Source organism: Nannospalax galili, unplaced genomic scaffold, assembly GCF_000622305.1.
Source record: "Nannospalax galili isolate Female #2095 unplaced genomic scaffold, S.galili_v1.0 scaffold389, whole genome shotgun sequence".
Lineage (NCBI taxonomy): Eukaryota > Metazoa > Chordata > Mammalia > Rodentia > Spalacidae > Nannospalax > Nannospalax galili.
This window is the reverse complement of record NW_008360310.1, coordinates 2,129,284-2,147,632: the sequence shown is the minus strand read 5'-3', so window position 1 is coordinate 2,147,632 and position 18,349 is coordinate 2,129,284. Positions and strand designations below refer to the sequence as shown.

Genomic DNA, 18,349 nt, shown 5'->3' with positions numbered 1-18,349 from the left:
GCTCCCACAGAACAGCCCATTAGCCTCTGAATACATAATGGCTTTTCCAGCCCAAAGTTCCAAACGCTTCTACCATCTTCCCCCAAGAAACATGGTCAGGTCTATCACAGCAATACCCTACATTCCCCATACCAATTTCTGTCCTAGTTACCTGCCTCCATCAGATTTGCCTGTGGGGCATTTTCTTGATTACTAATTGATGCAGGAAGACCCAGCCTTCCTGTGGTGCCAACCCTGTGTAGGTGGGCCTGGGCTGTTATAGGTAAGGGTAGCTGAGCAAGCCAGAGGAAGCAAGCCAGTAAGCAGCCTTCCTTTGTGGTCTTTGCTTTAGCTCTTGCCTCCAGATTCCTGCCCTGGCTATCCTTGATGATAGACTGTTACCTGTAAGCCAGATAAACCCTTTTGCCCCCACCCCCCATGTTGCTTCTGATCATGGTGTTTTTCAACAGAAATCAAATGGGGATAGGACTGCAGTTAGAAATGGAAGGAGAGTGCTAGAGAGCATGCTCATTTCTGGCTTTGTTAGATACTGTCAGGTGAAACATGGCTTCCACAGGTTCTGAATTTCTGCTCTCCTGTGTTTTATGTCTTCTTCAGCTCCTCTGAATTCAGTATTATCAACCTTTAAAATGTGTATTCACCTGAAATGGCTTCTCTTTCAGTGTGCTCACACACCTTTTGGGCTTTTTAAAGGTTTATTTTTGTTTATATGTGTGGGTACAGTGCCAGCAGAGACCAAAGAGGGTGTTAGATCCCCTAAAACTGGAGTTACAGGTGGTTGTGAGCTTCCATGTGGATGTTGGGAACAGAACTCGGATCCTGTGAAAGAACAAGTGCTCTTAGCTACTGAGCCATCTCTCCAATCTACTGTTTGTTTTCTTTCCTTCTTTCTTTCTTTCTCTTTCTTTCTTTCTCTTTCTTTCTTTCTTTCTTTCTTCCTTTCTCTTTCCTTTCTTTTCTTTCTTTCTTTCTTTCTTTCTTTCTTTCTTTCTTTCTTTCTTTCTTTCTTTCTTTCTTTCTTTCTTTCTTTCTTTCTTTCTTTCTTTCTTTCTTTCTTTCTTTCTTTCTTTCTTTCTTTCTTTCTTTCTTTCTTTCTTTCTTTCTTTCTTTCTTTCTTTCTTTCTTTCTTTCTTTCTTTCTTTCTTTCTTTCTTTCTTTCTTTCTTTCTTTCTTTCTTTCTTTCTTTCTTTCTTTCTTTCTTTCTTTCTTTCTTTCTTTCTTTCTTTCTTTCTTTCTTTCTTTCTTTCTTTCTTTCTTTCTTTCTTTCTCTCTTTCTTTTTTAATGATGGTTTCTCTTGCTGTGTAGCCCAGGCTGGTCTGGAATTTGAGTTGATCCTCCTGCCTCTGTTCCTTCAGTTCTGGGATTACAGACAGTGCGCCACCATACCCAGCTACTGTTTCTCATTTTCATTTATTTCTTTTTTCCTCTCAAATCCTAGTATGGTTGAAAATGTTTTCTTAACTTTATTAGACATTTGGATTTTCAGATAGGAGCGAGGAGGAGATCCACATCTCATATACAAAAATAAATTCCAAGACAGATTAAAGACCTAAATGTGAAAAGTAAACATTTAAAACTTTTTGAAGAGAATGTAGATGAACGTTGAAATAGCGGCAGTTTCTTAATGATACAGTATTGCAAGAAGGGAAAGATTGCTTATTTGAGGACATATTAAACTGTATGACAGACGATACCATCCACAAAGTGGGAGGACCAGGCCACAGTCCAGGAACAGCCATTTGTAAATCATTTGACCAATGAGGATTAGTTTTCAAAATATAAGAAGCTCTTGCAAATTGATTTTTTTCTTAGATTCAGAAGGCTGTCTTTGACTATTCATAAGATTGAGTTCATGTTTATTGGGTTTTTTTATATTTCTATTTCATGAATTCCTTAGTCCTACATTTTTCCAACAATTTTGACCACTGGACATCTTAAAAATTTGTGCGTGTGTGTGTGTGTGTGTACATGTTGAGGCCAGAGGTCAACCTCTAGTCTTGTTCCTAGGGCACCATCTGCCTTTCGTCTGCCTTTAAAAATTTTTTTAAATTATTTTTATTTTATGTGTAGTCATGTATTGCCTGAATGTAGGTAAGTGCACCCGTGTCGGACAGAAGAGGCTGTCGGATCAACTGGAGTTACGAACAGTTGTTAGCTGCCATGTGGGTGCTAGGATTCGGACCTGGGTCTTCTGCAAGAACAATCAGTGTTCTTAACCATTGGGCCATCTCTCCAGGCCCTGCCTTTTTGTTTTTTAAAGGCAGAATCTCTCTTTGACCTGGAACTCACCAAGCAGGCAAGGCTGACTAGTCCCAGGATCTACCTGGTTCTACCTCCCCAGCATTGATCTCACAAGTTCACATTACCATACCTGACTTTTTATGAATTTATTTTATGTGTATTAGTGCTTTGCTTGCATGCATGCAAGTGTACCTGTGTCACGCAATGCCCATGGAAGTCAGAAGAGGATGTCGAATCCCCTGAAACTAGAATTATAGACAGTTATTAGCTGTTATGTGAGTGCTGAGAAGCAGCAGTGCTCTTAACCACTGAGCCATCTTTCCAGCCCCTTTCTTAATAATTAAAAAAAATATTTTATTATTTTTATTTTATGTGTATGCGTGTATTGTGTGCATGTAGGTAAGTGCACCTGTGTTGTGCAATGCCCTCGGAGGACAGAAGAGACTGTCAGATCACCTGGAACTGGAATTACGGACAGTTGTTAGCTGCCATGTGGGTTCTGGGATTCAAACCTGGGCCTTCTGCAAGAACAGTCAGTGTTCTTAACTGCTGAGCTATCTCTCCAGTCCCCTTTCTTAATAATTTTTAAAGCTCTTTATTCGTCGTGTGGATGTTTGGGGCTGAAATCAGACTCAAAGTGGCTTAAATAATAAACTTACTGCTTCACAAGAAGTGAGTCTTGAATGAGACACCCAAGCCCTCCTTGCCTTCTAATTCAGCTTTGATAGCTCCCCGGTTGGCTTCTTCAAACTAGGCCTCTCATTATCAAGATGGCAGTAACAACTCCAGGCTACCCCTTTGGTGGGAGGAGACCATTCCCAGGATCTCCAGAAGACATCCCTTATTGGTTAGGGTTTAGGTCACATGTCCCTTTCTAGATCAATCACTGGCAAGGGAGTTCTTTGGCTTACTCTTTACAGGGTAACTGTTGAGAGTCAGTCACCTCCATTCTCCATAGCTTAATATGAGTTTACCTTATTTAACAAATATCTTTCCCAGCTTCTCATGTATAATATTGGTTAAAGATAGATCTTGACTTCCATATTTCTAAGATGGATTTTTAAATAAATAAAACATGATTGCATTCCCATTGTAAAATTCAAATAATATAGAAACATTTAGTGTAAAGAAAAAAAAATGGCAGGCCCTAAGTCTCAAATTGAATTCTTTTCTCCAAGGACAACTCCAGGAGACAGGAGCCTTCTGAAACATTACCTGTGAATTTATGCACATGTACGTGACTATTCCGATGACACTCACCTGCCTGCTCTCAGTAGCTTTCTTCACAGAGTAGTTTGTTTTGGAGGTCTTCCTTGTGAGTTCCCTAATGGTGGACATTTAGCTTGTTTCTAATTATTTGCTCTTACAAACAGTGCTATAATTAACATCCTTGTAAATGTCTCTTTGTGCATATGGGCAAGCATTTCTTTAGGGTAGCTATCTATGGTTTGGCAATTTCTACTGCCTTTAATTGCATTGCCTGGTATCTGGCAGACGATCTTCTGCATGTACAATAACGTTCCATGTCCGTGAACCATTATAGTGTAAGTTCTAAAAAGATGTTTCAGGCAACAATTAGGAATCTAAGTTTGAGTTCAAGTTCTGTGTGGATTACTGTGGTCAGCTGAGGTGACAAATGAATGAAGAGATTCTTCTTGCCATAGTCAAATTCACATGGTCTAGGCAGTTGTATTGGGTAGCAGGTAAGCTTCCCCTGTACCACAACAGCCATTGTGACACACATGGTTGTGTGTGTGTGTGTGTGTGTGTGTGTGTGCAGGTGCATATGGAAGTTAGAGGCTAACCTCAGGGGTTGCTCCCCAGAAGCCATCCACCTTGTTTTGTTGTTGTTGTTTGTTTGTTTTACATTTATTTGTGCATGTGTGCATGTGTTCATGAGTGTGCACTTCTGTGCCACAGTGTGTGTTTTTAAGTCAGAGAACAACTTACAGGAGTTGGTTCTCTCCTTCCACCACAAGGGTTCGAGGAATTGGACTCAGTGTGTCAGCTTGGTGGAGCCCTAGGGATCCTCCTGTCTTCCACCTCCTCAGGGCTGGGATTATAGGTAGGAACCACTACATCCAGCTTTTTACATGGTTTCTGGAGATTGAACTCAGGTCCTCATGGTTGCATGGAAAGCACATTACCAATTGAGCCAGCTCCCTGACCACATACATCATAATTTTTAGGATATTAAGACGTGGAAAAATGCATCTCAGAGTTGAGAAGTTAGGGGATCATATTTTCCCCAAATCAGTGGCCTGGGGCTCTTGAGTGTCTGAATGGTTCTCCTTCTCTGAGGATTGATGCAGCTGCCTTCCCAGCAGACAGTGTGCTGCTGCTCCAGCCCCGCTTACCTACTAGTCTGTTCTGTGCAGGTTCAGAGGTGGGCTCCTGAGAGTGCCCTGCACTCTCTGCTGTTCTTTCTGTTCTCCACGGTCCCCTTTACTCCTGGTGCTTCATTAGCACTTCGCTTTCTGCATGATTTTGCATGGCAGTGGGTCGATGTGAGAACATCTGTGGCAGTCAAGAAAGTGTTTTCCTCAGGTCTTGACACTGAGCTTGCCATCAGTGTGAATCAATCTCTCTCTCTCTCTCTCTCTCTCTCTCTCTCTCTCTTTCTCTCTCTCATCTTATCTTGTGACATCTCCAGTATTGAGGCTCCAGTGTCAGTTATCTCTGAGTTTTGAATGTCAGTCAGCTGAAAATGTGCCAGCTTTCTTAACATTATCACTAATAGACTGCTTAATTAACTTGCTGATATTGTCAATAGTAGATCTGCTGGTGTGTCAGAAGGGAGACCAATGCATATTCTCCCCACCTGCCACCCCCATGCAAGAAGTATGATGGGAGAGATCTGGGAAAGAAAGTCTGAGGGGATATGGCAGAATCAAACATCCTGGGTGAGGAATGGGACTCCTACATGGGTCATGTGTCTTCCTTCTTCAGCCCTAGGATGATGGCTAGGTGTTTGTAGTAGCTGGACTATTGTATGCAGTCATCAGAAGAGATCATAGGGCATGTGCTATCTTTATAGGCGGTCACCTTAAAGGATGCTGGCCTGTGTCACGTAGTTGCAGTGTGTTGCTTTCACTCTGAGATGAGCTTTAGGGTTTTCTCCTTTGTTGGTCTGGGAAGCTTAGATGACAGGGAGCATTGTCCCCCAGTGGTATCCTGGAGAGGCTGGCTGAGGTGAGGAGAGAGGCTGGGCTTCACTTTTTTTTTTTTTTTTTTTTTTGCTTCATCTTCTTTTTTTAGGGAGGAGGGGGTTTGAAACATGACTTGGTGTAGTCCATGCTGGCCTCGAACTCAGTATGTAGCTGAGGATGACTGGACTCCTGATCCTTCTACCACTACCTCGCAAGTACTAGGATCTCAGGCATGTGTTACTATACCTGGCCGTGCCTCATCTTTTGTCTAATGTAGTTCTGTGGTTGAATGAAAGTCTCGTACTGTCCTGCTGTGGATAAACTGTGGAGAGGAAGTAAGCTGCTATCCTGATCCTACATTCTCTGTAGGCTGTCTTCCATTGACCCTGACCCCCTCCACACAATAGAGACTGCAGTCATTTGAGCTGTCTCCTGCTCCCCTTGACTTGGTGTGAAGTAGATGCAGAGTCTGGTGTTCTGTGTAAGCACAGCCTGCACCCAGAGATCCTATGGTGACCCTAAGTACAATATCTCTTCTAACCCAAGAAATGTCAGCAGGGGTTGGAGGACAGCATTCATGTTCCCAAGAACTGGGACCACAGTCCTGTAACCCTCCTTTCTAGGAACAGTGGTAGACGGCATTCTCTGGGGCAGGGAACAACCCTCTCTGGCAGAAAAATCCCACTTTCCCACCCAGTGATTTTCTTGTGTCTCCTGGGAACTCAGCCTGACAGCCCCAGGGGAATAGGAGTTGCAGAGTATCCCTATAGCCACCAGAGGATGGGTCACCAACAGAGGTGAGCTGCCAGGTGCCAGCTTCCTAAGGTCACCCTAGAAGGCCTGTTTTGGTCCTGGGCATTCTGCATCTATCTATCAGGAGCTTGTCTTTGGGAGTGAATAGGGAGAAAGGTAAAGCTTCCTTCAGGTCCTACCCTGCCACCCCAAGTCTTTTTTTACCTCAGATCCACCATCCTAATTCTGTATCTGGGTGTAGTTAAGGTAAGAGTTTCTCAGACCATGAGATACTGCATGCCTATATATCCCAGCACTCTGGAGGCTGAAGCAGAAGGATTCCAAGTTTGAGAACATCCTGGGCTACACAGAGAGACCCTGTCTCAAAACAAAACAAAGCAAAACATGATACAGGTTTCTCTGTGTCCACACTATTGACATTTAGGGCCAGGTAATTCTTTGTTGTAGGGCTGACATGTGCATTGTAGACTGTTAAATAGTATCCCCTGTCTCTACCTGCCATGTGCCAGTAACACCCCTATTCCTACCCCAGATCATGATAATCAAAAGTCTCTTGATTGTGGCTAAATGTCTCCCCACATGGCCCCTGGTTGAGAGCCGCTCCTTGGACAGATAAGTATGTCTGCTATGGGGACAGAGGCTGTGAGGAAAGTCTCTGCTGCAGAGGGTCTGCCATAGTGAGCGTTGCTCAGCATTGTGTGTTAACAGTAGAGACGCCCAAAGATGGCATATGTGCTCTAAATACATCTTAGAGCTTGTGTTTGCTCTCCTGCTTTCCCTCTCTGAAGACTGCAGTGCCTCCTGGTCTTCGCCTTGGCTTATTCCACTCCCACTTTATTGAAATAGGAGACCGAGGCTCAGAGAGCCCTGGGTCTCACACTGCCCCTCACCTATACAACCCCATTCTCCAGCTGTGAACACCCTGCATTGCAGGGCTTCCTAGCCATTGGCTCAGGCCCCACTCTACTTGCCCACTGAGCCCCACCACCCTCTAGCTCCCCAAACACGGGTGCCCCCCCACTGGAGAGGGGGAAGCAGCAGGTGTTGATGCTAATCAGTGTTCGCAGCCCAGAACTGCAGTCGCTCCCAGGCTCACACACTCCCCAAAATTAAACACTCATTATACAAAATTAATTGACATTAATTAGCAAAAATTAAAACTTTAAACACAGCAAGGCGCTGTGGGGGGAGGAGTGGAGCAGGCAGGCTCTACATTTGTCACCCCCCTTCCCACCCGCCCACCACCCCCAAGTCTCCCCACTTCCATCTTGAAGCAGACTGGAGGAGTTCAGGCCAGATCTGCATCTGCACACCACTGTGAACCATGGCCTGGCCTTGTGAGTCCCCATCAAGGGAGCAGGGCAACCTCTACCAGTCATCTGCTGATGGTGACTCCATGCCTAGTGTTTACCTAAGGAGCCAGCACCTCACCTTAGCCCAGGTCCCCAAGAGCTCAGCTGGGAAAAAGGAATGTTATAGCTAAGTGAAGAAACACAATCATTGCAGAACTCTGCTTGCTTCCCCACCCTCCCACTCCTGGGTCCCTGGAGGTTTGGGCACCACAGCCTATTCTGTTTCACTTTGCTATGTGACCTTAGTTAAGACACCCTTCCTCTCTAAACTAGTTTTCTCTTCATATGATGAGGGGACAGTGCTAGGGGAGTACTGAGGTTCCTATGTACTCTGTCACCTACTGTCATGGATGCAGATTTCTTGGTTTACTCTAGTGAGACACCAGGGCCTGTGTATCAAGAGTGGCTTATCAAGAGTGGCATTTCTCAAGAGCATATAGTGGCCCAAGGGGCTGAACTGCTGGTGGTAGAGCACCAGACCCCAGGGGGATGCATCTTGGGGACAGAGGGCACCTGCTTCCTCTGCCTAGGGGCCTGCCCCAGAGAAGAGGAGAGCAGCACCCTCTGTAGATGGCAGCTCCAAAGCCCTGACCATTATTTTCCATCTTTGCTTCCCAGGTCTCCACAGGTCTGGGCATCCTTCACCAGACTGACAGGACAACGGAAGGACCCCACCCTCTGCCTTCACAGGACCTTTGGGGGTTGGGAGCCCTGGTTCTGGGTGGAGCTGGGCCAGAAGCCATCCTCCATTCACTTCCTGTCTCTGTATCCCTCTCTTTCCAGCCAGTGCCAATATTTGCAACGTGGTCCTGATGCGGTATGGGGAGCTTGAGGAAGGGATTGATGTCCTTGATGCTGACGGCAACCTCGTGGGCTCCTCTAAGATCGCAGCCAGACATGTGGGTCACCTAGAGGCCAGGGGATTGGTGTTCTCATACTTAACCTGTGCATTCCTTAGGGTTTCTGGCCTCAGAACCCTGCCTTAGACTTCTAGATGTGTCCTCACTGTATGCCCCCCCCCAATCTGCATGAGCCCCAGGCCTCAAAGTCTGTCCCCAGTCAATCTTGTCCTTCTGGACAGTTGCTCACTGCTTTCCAGAATCCCTCCCCATTCTTGTCCCAGACCCTCAGGACCCAGCTCCTCAGAGGAGGTGGTAACTGGAGAGGACAGAGAAGCTCCCCCAGAGCTTTTAGAAGCTGTGGGCAGTGGTATGTGGGCTGCTACCTTGTGTAGAGCAGTGCCAAGCTGTGAGCTCTAGGGTTTCAGGCTGTGGAAGACACTGCAGCTTCCACAGCTGATTCCTTATGAGACCCTCTTCACTAGGTCTGCCCACTGTAGCTCTTGTGATTTAAACCTATAATGTCCTGTGCTTTCTCAGTCTTCCTCCTGATGATCATTGGTGACTTGTCATACTGCCTTGGCCTCTGGCCTGTGAGTAGTGGGAATGGAGCAAGGGGTCAGCCATGAGGGGATGGAGCATCACCCCTGCTCTAGCCTCTGTCCCTCAGCAGTTCCCACCTTGGAACTGAGCTTTACCCCTGTGCACCAGACCTTCTTGATAAGACTTTGGTCCTCTCTTCCTTCCCCACCCACGTTAGGGGAGGCCAGGGCCCACCTATGGCTTATGAGGGGCCTGGGCTGGATGCCATGCCAGCACTGTGCCCTCTGTTCCCCACCTTGGCTCTAGACCCTCCAATCCTGCCCACACCTATCCTGTTCTGGAGCCTAGGATCCTTTCCTGGTCCTTCCTGTGGCTCCTAAGTTCTTGGGAGAAACTTTCAACCCTAAGCCCATCCTCAGAGAAACCTAGCCTCAGTTCCTATCCTCTTACAGGCCAGGGAGTCCACAGTCCTCTGAAGCCCTGGACTTCCTTCAACCATGCTTGGCCTGTCTCTTGCTCCTTAGAGAGACTCAGTATCTAAGGGCTCTGAGGCATTCCTGGGGCCTCCTCTAAGGCTAGGAGCCCTTGATTCAAAGGGAACTCTCTGCAATGGCTGTCCAAACACAGACTTGCCACTTAGCTAGGCCCCAGGCTATGCACCCTTCCCCCAGGGACCCCATGGGATCCTGAGCAAAGCCTCAGGCAGACTCCATATTAGATCCGGAGCATGCTCAGTCAAAGCTTGTCCCCCTTAAAAAGCTGTCCTCTTCTCACTAAGAAAGATTCCTCAGAGCTGGGGCTGTAGCTCAGCTGGTAGTGTACTTGCCCAATACACACAGGCCCTGAGTTTGGTCCCCAGTACCACATAAAGCCAGGTGTGGTGGCACATGCCTATAATTCCAGCTCTCAGGAGGTGAAGGCAGGAGAATTCAAAGTTCAAGGCCATCCTAGACTATATAATTCAAGGTCAGCTTGGGTTACAGAAAGAAAAGAAAGAAAGAAAAAAAAAAGATTCGGAGCCAGGAGACAAAAGATCTTACATGGCTATATTTCAAAGAAAAAAAAGAAAAAAGAAGGAAGGAAGGAAGGAAAGAAGGAAGGAAGGAAAGAAGGAAGGAAGGAAGGAAGAGAAGAACCCACCCCCAGAACCTGGCCTTTCTTAGCCTGGCTCTGTGAGCACCAGCTGTTTATTCTGGCATCTTAGTTCTCCTGCCTCCCCAACCCCTGACCTCTGTTTATCTCAGGTTAGGAAAGCTACCTCTGTTGTCTGAAGCACCTTACCACTTCTGTGGCCTCCTTTCCACCATGTGGCAGGTGCAGGGAATCTGCTCTTTCCAAATACTTATGGATGAGGGTGAGGTGATGTTTCTCATGTTTGGATCTGGCTCTGTGAGCACTGCTGTGAGTAACCTGGGGCTGCCACATGTGCTGAACAGTGGTGCACACACCTAGGATTCTGGGTGGGATTTGCTGCCTGGTGGCTGTCCCCAGCACAGAGCCCTGCTCACCCCCACCTATCCCGCCCTCAGGCCCTGCTGGAGACAGCACTGACACGAGTGGTCCTGCCCATGCCCATCCTGGTTCTTCCTCCGATCGTCATGTCCATGCTGGAGAAGTGAGTCAGGCTGTGGGAACAGAGGGGACACTGTGGAGGAGGGACCCATGGGCCTACAGCAAGGGGCAAGGGAGCCATGGCAACCTGCCCACTCTGTTCCTGGGGTAGAAAGCATCCTGTTCTGCTTGCCATTGTCCCACACAGTGGGGCTGGAATCATATGCTCCACTGAGAATTTATGGACTTTTCCTATGCAGGCCAGTACTCAGTGCTGCTCTGGGTAGCCTATGGACACGGCTGGATCTGCCCTGGGAGCTGGCAGTGCTGGTGGGACTCTAGGCATTCCTATTAGCAAGCAGTGCCAACCTGTTGTGAAGACAGTCTGAGGCAGGAAGACTAGATATAGTCAGTGCCACCACTTGCAAGCATCTATCCTAACTCAACCTCCCTAAGCCTTGATTTCTCCAGTTATAAAACTGGAGCTAGAGGCTGGAGAGACAGATGTCTTAATGGTCAAGAGCACTGGCTACTCATGCAGAGGACCAGTGTTCAGTTCCCAGCACCCACATTGTAACTCCAGTTCCAGCGTGGTGATGCATGCCTTTAGTTCCAGCAGAGGCAGGCAGATGTCTGTGAGTTTGAGGGCCAGCTTGGTCTATATACCACATTCCAGCCTAGCCAGGGGTTTGTTTGTCTCAAACAAATAGCAACCCCCCCCAATAAATTAATTATAAAACTGGAATAAGAATCTCCCTGGCTCCCTCAAATAGTTGCTCAAAGGACAACTATTTGTCATGTCACTGTCCATAGAATATAGGGAATACCACAGTACCAATAATAGAGTGCTTCTATTTATTAATGAGTATGAAATAGGATGGTGAAGTCTGGGTTGCTGCTGGAAAGAGTCTGAACTGACAAGTGAAGAATCCGGGTCCACCTGCCTGTGGAGGGCAGTGAAAGGCCCTAGGTGGAGGGAGCATAGAGGTGCTGAGCCTGATGTGCAAGTGCCAGTGAGCAGCTGATCCATCACCCCTTCCTCCTGGATGCCTGCCCTGTGGGGCCCCTCCAGGCAGTGGTTGAGATTGGGGGAAGTGTAGGAAAAGTACAGGGTTGGGGGCACTTCATGTGAGGTTCTGGGACATGAGCTTCTCAGGCTGGAGCCCACCTTGTTCTGGTCATGCTAATTATAATAGCTAGCAGCTCTTAAGCAATTACTGAATCCCCATTGTCTCTCAGTTTGCCTCCTCAGAGGCCTTCCCTGACTACCACTGCTCCCTCTGCCTTTACCATGCCTTTTTCCCCTTCACAGTGCTTATACAAGCCTGAGGTTATTCTGCCTGCTGCTTATTATCTGCCTGCCCCACTAGGGCCAGGAGGTTACTACCCTGCACAGAAGCCTGAGTTCCTCCAGGAATAGCAAGATGAAAAAGATCTCATTTGTGCCCTGAAAGACATTAATCTCACACCTACTGTAGAATCATAGGTCTTGTGACAGGAGAGGCAGGGTTCTATAGCAGAGCCAGCTGAAGCTTATAGTAGGAAATCAACAGCCAGGCCAGTCTGCCTTGGTCATGGAGCTTTCCCAGCCTCAATTTCCTAGTTGGAAAGTGGGAACACTGCTCTTTTGTCTCCTCCCTCTTCCAGGCTTGGTGGTTCCCACTATCCAGCAGCCCTTTCCCCCAGGGAACTGGTAGCCATGCAGCCCAGAGTTCTTTGATACAGGAGTGCTGAGGAGGGTGACTAGAAGGGGCAGCCCCCCCACCCCCAAGCCAGGTTGGGTGAGGGAGTCTGGACAGCCTGGGAGAAAATACAAAAGCACACTTACAAAGCAGCTGACTTGCAAATTAATGGAGTGCAAAGTAGAGCTGCACTGCAAGTGCTGAAGGAATGCACAGCAATGGGGGACCAGCTGTTGTGTGGCAGCGGCCTGACTTGCTTGCCTCTGGCCTCAGCCTATCCTCTCTTAGAGGAGCACTCTGATCTGGAGCCTGGACCTAAAGGATGAGACAGGTGGAAGGAAACTCTGAGCTCCATTGTCCTTGGCTCTGAGATCTAAAGACATCGCAAGTGAGAAGTAGAGGGGCCTCAACTAATGCAGAAAGCATTCCCCCCCAACTCTGAGCATGTACCTTCCTTGCAGCATCTACCAGTTTGGCCTAGGAGGAAGCTGAATTCAGATTCAGGGCTCAGAGGCCCCCAGATATAATCCCTTGGAGGCAGGTGTCTATATGGGGACAGAAGGGCCATAGTTTTTCTCCCCTAGCTCTGCAGCCCTGCCTCAGGATACACTGAAAAGGCAAACCAGGGAGAGTGGAAGCTGGGTGAAGGTCCAGGCCCCACCCACGGCGGATCCCTGAGTCTGATCCCCAGCCTCCTTCACTGCCTGGAATCTCCGGGTCTTTCCTTTCTCCAGGCATTCGCACATCTCTCCATCTGCATATTTTAACTCCCCCAGCTGCTTTTCCTATCCCTGCCTGCCATTTCCCTCTCCACCCCTCCCCCGTCTCCCTATATTCTCTCTCCAGACCCACTCTGGGCTTTGCAGAGGCTACAGCCTTGGGCCTGCTCCCTGCTGAGTTGGAAGCACAGGCCTGGAGTTCCCTGGACCCTTTTGCTCAGAAGGGACTTCAGTCAGCCTCCTCTGAGAAGATCCTAGATGACAATCTCCACAGAAGGGTTCTCTACTCTAGGTGACCCTCAGGGGCTGTGTTTCCAGAAACTTCACACCCTCCCAGAATGGCCACCTTAGTCTGAGTCTCACCTGCCCTGTTTTGCTTGAGAAGTTGATGTGAGCTGCAGGACTCACAAGACTTGGGGGTTGGGGGGGGGGATCACATTCCAACCCCTCTGTGACTCTAGAGGGAACCCAGGAGGTCTTGGACTAATTCTGGAAAGTATGAAATTATCATGTACCCAAGGGCTAATGAGTTACCACTCCTACAGGGGTTGAGCTTGACTTAGGAACCTTTGTCTTGCTCATCTTAACCCTTTGAAGAAACTCTCCCACTCCCTAGTATCTCAACCTAGGCTTAATCCAACATCTATACAGAGTGTGGGGTCTGAGCCAGCCAAAAGGGCAGGAGAACAACTCAACTGTCAGGATGTTATATCCTTTGCACAGGTAACTGGACAGTACCACAGCAATAATGGTGGACGCTTACTTGCTGAGGCCTAGTGGACTGACCTTTTGATTTACATAGAATTCATATGCAGATGGGTCTCGTTTCATACCTGAATGGGAACATAGAAGGGCAGCTGCCTCTGAGAAGTGTGATTTATGAATGCCAGTTTCTGGGTCTATTGCCAGCTGAAGGAGAGTCCCATGGTGTGAGGAGCCCTGGGGAATTAACACTTTTAACTAGACTATTCTAATGCACATGAAAATCTGAGAACTGCTGTTCCCAATTTTGCTGTCTGATCAGGGCCAGGTGTTCTTGGGATTGTCCCAGAAGCTGAGGGTGCTAGGGGGTTTGCCTGCCCTGGCACTGGTACTGTAACCCCAGGGGGCTGGATTACTTAGCTTTCCCTTGTTCTAATAAATACCTGAGATGATCAACTTATAGAGAGAAAAGGTTTACTTTGGCTCACAGTTTCAGATGTTTTAGTCTATCACCCATTAGCCCTGTTACCTTGGGCCTCCTAGGCATCATGGTAGAAGTAGGTGGCAGAACAAAGCTGGCCCCTTTACATGGAGTGAAAAGAGGTGGGAGGGGGTACTCAGGTTCCATTATCCCCTTCAGGAGCAGCCCTTCAGTGAGCTGAAGACCTCCCACTGGACCTCACCTTTTAAAGTTTCGGCCACCTCCCAATAGTATCAGGCTGTAGACTAAGCCTTTAATGCATGGGCTTTTGAGGACATTTAAGATCCAGATGGTAGCAAGGGCCTCTCCCTTGTGCCTGGCCCAGACCTGCTCCAACATGAGAGGCTGTTGTGGCTACTGAGGTCAGGGTTAGTACCTACCTAACATCGTTGGGTAAATGGTCCAGATATCCATCCTGCTGGCTCCACTAGGTCTCCCTGAGTGGAATGTCATAGGTTATGCCAAATAGAAGGCTCTAGTAAGTGTGGTAAAGGGGTGCTTGCCAGCTAGGGTGATCCCTCTGTCCAGGGAACTCATTCATACTCAGCACACTACAGAGAGGTTTGTCATGCCTCTTTCCAGCCCAGGAATCCAAACTTGCCATAGGGAGTGGGTGCCGGCTGTAACATGCTGGGGGGCAAGGCTGGCAAAGGGTCCTGGAGTTGGGAGCCAGGAGCAGCTCAGGGTGACAGCACCCACAAAGAGTCAGAGACCAGGTAGGGGTCCTGCCTGTTGCCTGCAGAATTACCCTTGGGTGTGGGCAGATCACTACTCTCCTCTTGATCCTTGCATGGAAGTGGTGGTCAGTGGGATGTCTTCCATTACCACACAAAGGACAGGACTGCCCTTCCTGTGTTGTGTGCATGTACACATGTGTGTGCATTCATGTGTCCTTTGTCTTCCCCCTTAGATGGCACCTACTGGGCTTTGCCTGCTGTTTACTTACTTACAAGGTACCTCTAAGGGTCATCTCACATGCCTGCATGTCTTCCCAGGATCAGGGGCTGACAGTCTCCAGGGTTACAGAACCAGCTGCCTTGGCCCTGAGGTAGTATGGGACCCAGAGTGACAGTCTTAGCTAGCCAGCCCACTCTCTGGGCCTCACAGAGTTCTTCCTTCCTCTCCCCACAGGACAGCTCTCCTTCAGGCACGCCCACGACTGCTCCTGCCTGTGCAAAGCCTTGTGTGCCTGGCAGCCTTTGGCCTGGCCCTGCCACTGGCCATCAGCCTCTTCCCGCAGATGTCAGAGGTCAGTGGGGGTCAAGGGCACGACAGGGAGGGGTCATTTATTAACAAAGACTAATCTAGTACTGACTAGTGCTGAGCCAGGTACTACAGTCAGCCATAAAGGAAACTGGGTACGATGGCTCATGTCTGTAATTTCAGCATTTTAAAGGGGGAGGGGGATTAAAGCAGGCGGACTGCTGTGAGTATAAGGCCAGCCTGGGCTATAAAAATCAGTTCGAAGCCAGCTTGAGCTACAAAGTGAGCCCGTTTAAAAAAAAAAAATTGCAAAAAGAAAATCAGTGACTAAGACTGACTCAGGCCCTGACCTCTCAGAGCTAAAGGTCAAGCAGGGATATAAGGATGGTATGGAATAGCAGATGAGGTTCAGGGAAGTTAGAAGGGGACACAAGAGGTAGCAGACCCAACAACCCAGAGGGAAGTGGTGCTTCCTTGGAGCCTGGAAGCTGAGTTGGAACTTCCCCGGGTGAGAAAGGGTTTGGAGAACATGCAGGCTGGGGATCAGTTGGTGTGAAGGTTCTAAGAGCCAGCACATGGCATGTCCCACTTGACTGAAGTCTGCAGTGGGAACAACAGATGAGATGGGCCAGGTAAGGAGGCTGGGCCCATGTGATCCTAGGAACATGGAGGCTGAAGCAGAGAGGGCAGGTACCATGCAAAGAGCTGCACAACGGATTCTTGATTGTGGAGGACAGCCTCCATGGCTGCTTCATGAGGCTTGGAACTCTGGAGAAAGAACCATCAGGAGGCTGTGGCGGGCATCCAGTGAGAGATGATGGCGTCTTGGACCAGGATGTTGGCAGTGGGCATCAAGAAGTAGGGCCATTGTGAGAGTTGGGCGGCTGCTTCCTCAGAATTTTTGTGAAGAACTGCATGTGGTGGGAGGGAAAGGAAGCCTTGCAGGATGTGTGTCTGGCTTTCTGATTTAGAGAGCAGAAGGCAGATGTAGGCACTTGATAATAAGATGGAGATAGAAAGAGGGGACAGTTGAGGCAGGACAGACAGTTGAGTCAGATGGACTCGTGGGTGGGAGGACCCTGTGGACCATGCAAGTAGAAGCACCCTGTGGGGAGCTGGCTCCATGTATAGCATCCAAAACACTGGTCTGGGCTGCAGGGACAAGATGGAGTACATGAGGCAAGGGCAGAGTCAGGCTCAGTGAGACAGGAGGGTTGGAGAGTGCCCTTGTCCTTCAGACAGGAAAGGAAACAGCTGTCCCCAACAGGAGGGGCAAGGCTTGGCATGGAGGGAGCCAAAGCAGACCTAGAGAGCTTTTCTTTCTTGACATCTTCCTGTTTTACAATGGGAGGGAGGGGAACTTGTGTAAATGTGAAAGGGAAGTGGCGACTTTGGGGAAAGAGCAATGTCCATGAAGCGGGAAGAGGATCAGAGCACAGACCAAGAGACCAGCCTTGGCAGGGGGGAGCCATGTGCCTCTGGTATCAGGTGAAGAGGGGTAGGCAGGTGGAAGATGCAGTTGGGGGTGGGGAGTGCAGGTGATGACAAATCAAAGGGAGGGGCCAAAGAGTTGTGGCAAAGAACCAACTGGGTATTTAGAGCAACTGCGTGCATGGCTAGAAAGGGCCAGTTCTGAGTATGATTTCAGGGGTGGCCATGTGCTTCAGAGAAGGCCCCAAGAGGAGGAAGGAGGGCAGGTTGGGGTTCCTAGAGGGAAGACAGGGAAGGTGACAGTAGGGGTTTCAGTGAAGACTGGAAGCTTATGACCTCTGTGCAGAAGCTGGAGTCACTGCCTGCTACTGAGCCGTAGGATTTGGGGAGAAGACTCTGGTGGAGGTAGGGCTCCTGTCTTGGGGGCATATCAGACTTGGAACCTGATGTAGGATGTGAGCCTGCAGGTCCCTGGGCCCTTGGCATCCAGCTTTGTTGTAAGGCAAGATAGTCTCCCAAACCTGGGAAAGCTGAGCCTGGGAACTCCCAATGGAGCCCAGAGCTACCTGTTGCCTGGAAACCCCGGAGACAGGGCAGAGAGGTTACTCCCTAGTCTCTGGGGACATTGCTGTGCTGGAAGGGACCCAGTTTGCCAAATCAGAAACCATCCCAGCTAGAAGGATGTCAGAGCCATTCCGCTTTATCACCCTCATGACTCTGCTGGAAAACAAGTTCCAGAGCAACCTGGCACCAGCCCTCAGTCACAGAAGCCAGTGTTGATGTGAGAAGTGCTGGATGCCACATCCCACTGCAGATAGGGGTTTAATCAGATGCTCCAGGGGGCTCCAGTCCAGGCCCTCTCTCCTGCTTGCCTGCCTAAGTAAACATGGATGTTAGTTTTTCTTGGTGTCTAGCCAAGTTTTTTTTTTTAACATTTTTTTTCACTTATGTATGTGTTTTGCCTACACGTATGTAAGTACACCCATGTGTGCAATACCTGTGGAGGCCAGAAGAGGGTGTCAGATCTCCTGGAGTTGGAGTTAAAGGACAGTTGTTAGCAGCCATATCGATGCTGGAAACTGAACCCAGGTCCTCTGCAAGAGTAGCCAGTGCTCTTATAACTCTTGAGGCATCTCTCCAGCCCCATCAAATTCTTATCAAAACCCCAACTTTTTCTAGATTGGGAAGAATATAGCTATTGAATTACTGGCTTTTATCCTCCACAGGGGAGGGCAGGAACATGCTCTTTAGAGCTCCCTGCTCAGCTGCATCTACCACAGCAGGGTATAGGCCAACCTGGATATTATGGGATGTTTTGAGGCCTACCTGCTCCCCATGGCACCAAGGCCATCAGCTAATTGATTGAGAGGCCCTTACTCCTCCATTCATCCTCCCAATTAATTCTAATGAGGTGCTACTTCTGCCATACAGGGATCACGCCTCACATCCCAGAAGCCAGGGGGATTTGCCATAATAAGTCTGGACTTGCATGAGCTGACCCAACCTTGCCAAAAGTCACCAAGGCTGTCAACAAAAGTAATCACTGAAACACTAATTAATTAACCAGTAGACTTGAAGACCAAGTTTAGGAACTGATCTCTACAGTGACTGCTCACTGTGACTGGTGTGACTTCCTAACCCCAGAGGTCAAGGGAAGATTGATCTGCCCTCCCATGTCTCAGAGAGAGCTTTACTCTTTAAA

The 18,349-nt window shown here is 48.5% G+C and overlaps 1 protein-coding gene across 8 annotated transcripts in view; it reads left to right on the top strand.

The window, feature by feature from the left end:
• Positions 1 to 18,349, top strand: part of Sfxn5 (sideroflexin 5) — a 142,240-nt gene that overhangs the window by 102,857 nt on the left and 21,034 nt on the right. For 3 of the 8 annotated variants that reach the window (XM_008824717.2, XM_029559418.1, XM_008824716.2), the window contains exon 11: positions 15,145 to 15,262. In XM_008824717.2, coding sequence (XP_008822939.1) covers positions 15,145 to 15,262 — 118 coding nt within the window. Of the gene's footprint in view, positions 1 to 7,179; positions 7,188 to 8,279; positions 8,396 to 10,122; positions 10,280 to 10,407; positions 10,494 to 15,144; positions 15,263 to 18,349 lie in introns of those variants that run through there. The other 5 variants (XM_029559416.1, XM_029559417.1, XM_029559420.1 and 2 more) reach the window with 4 other exon arrangements.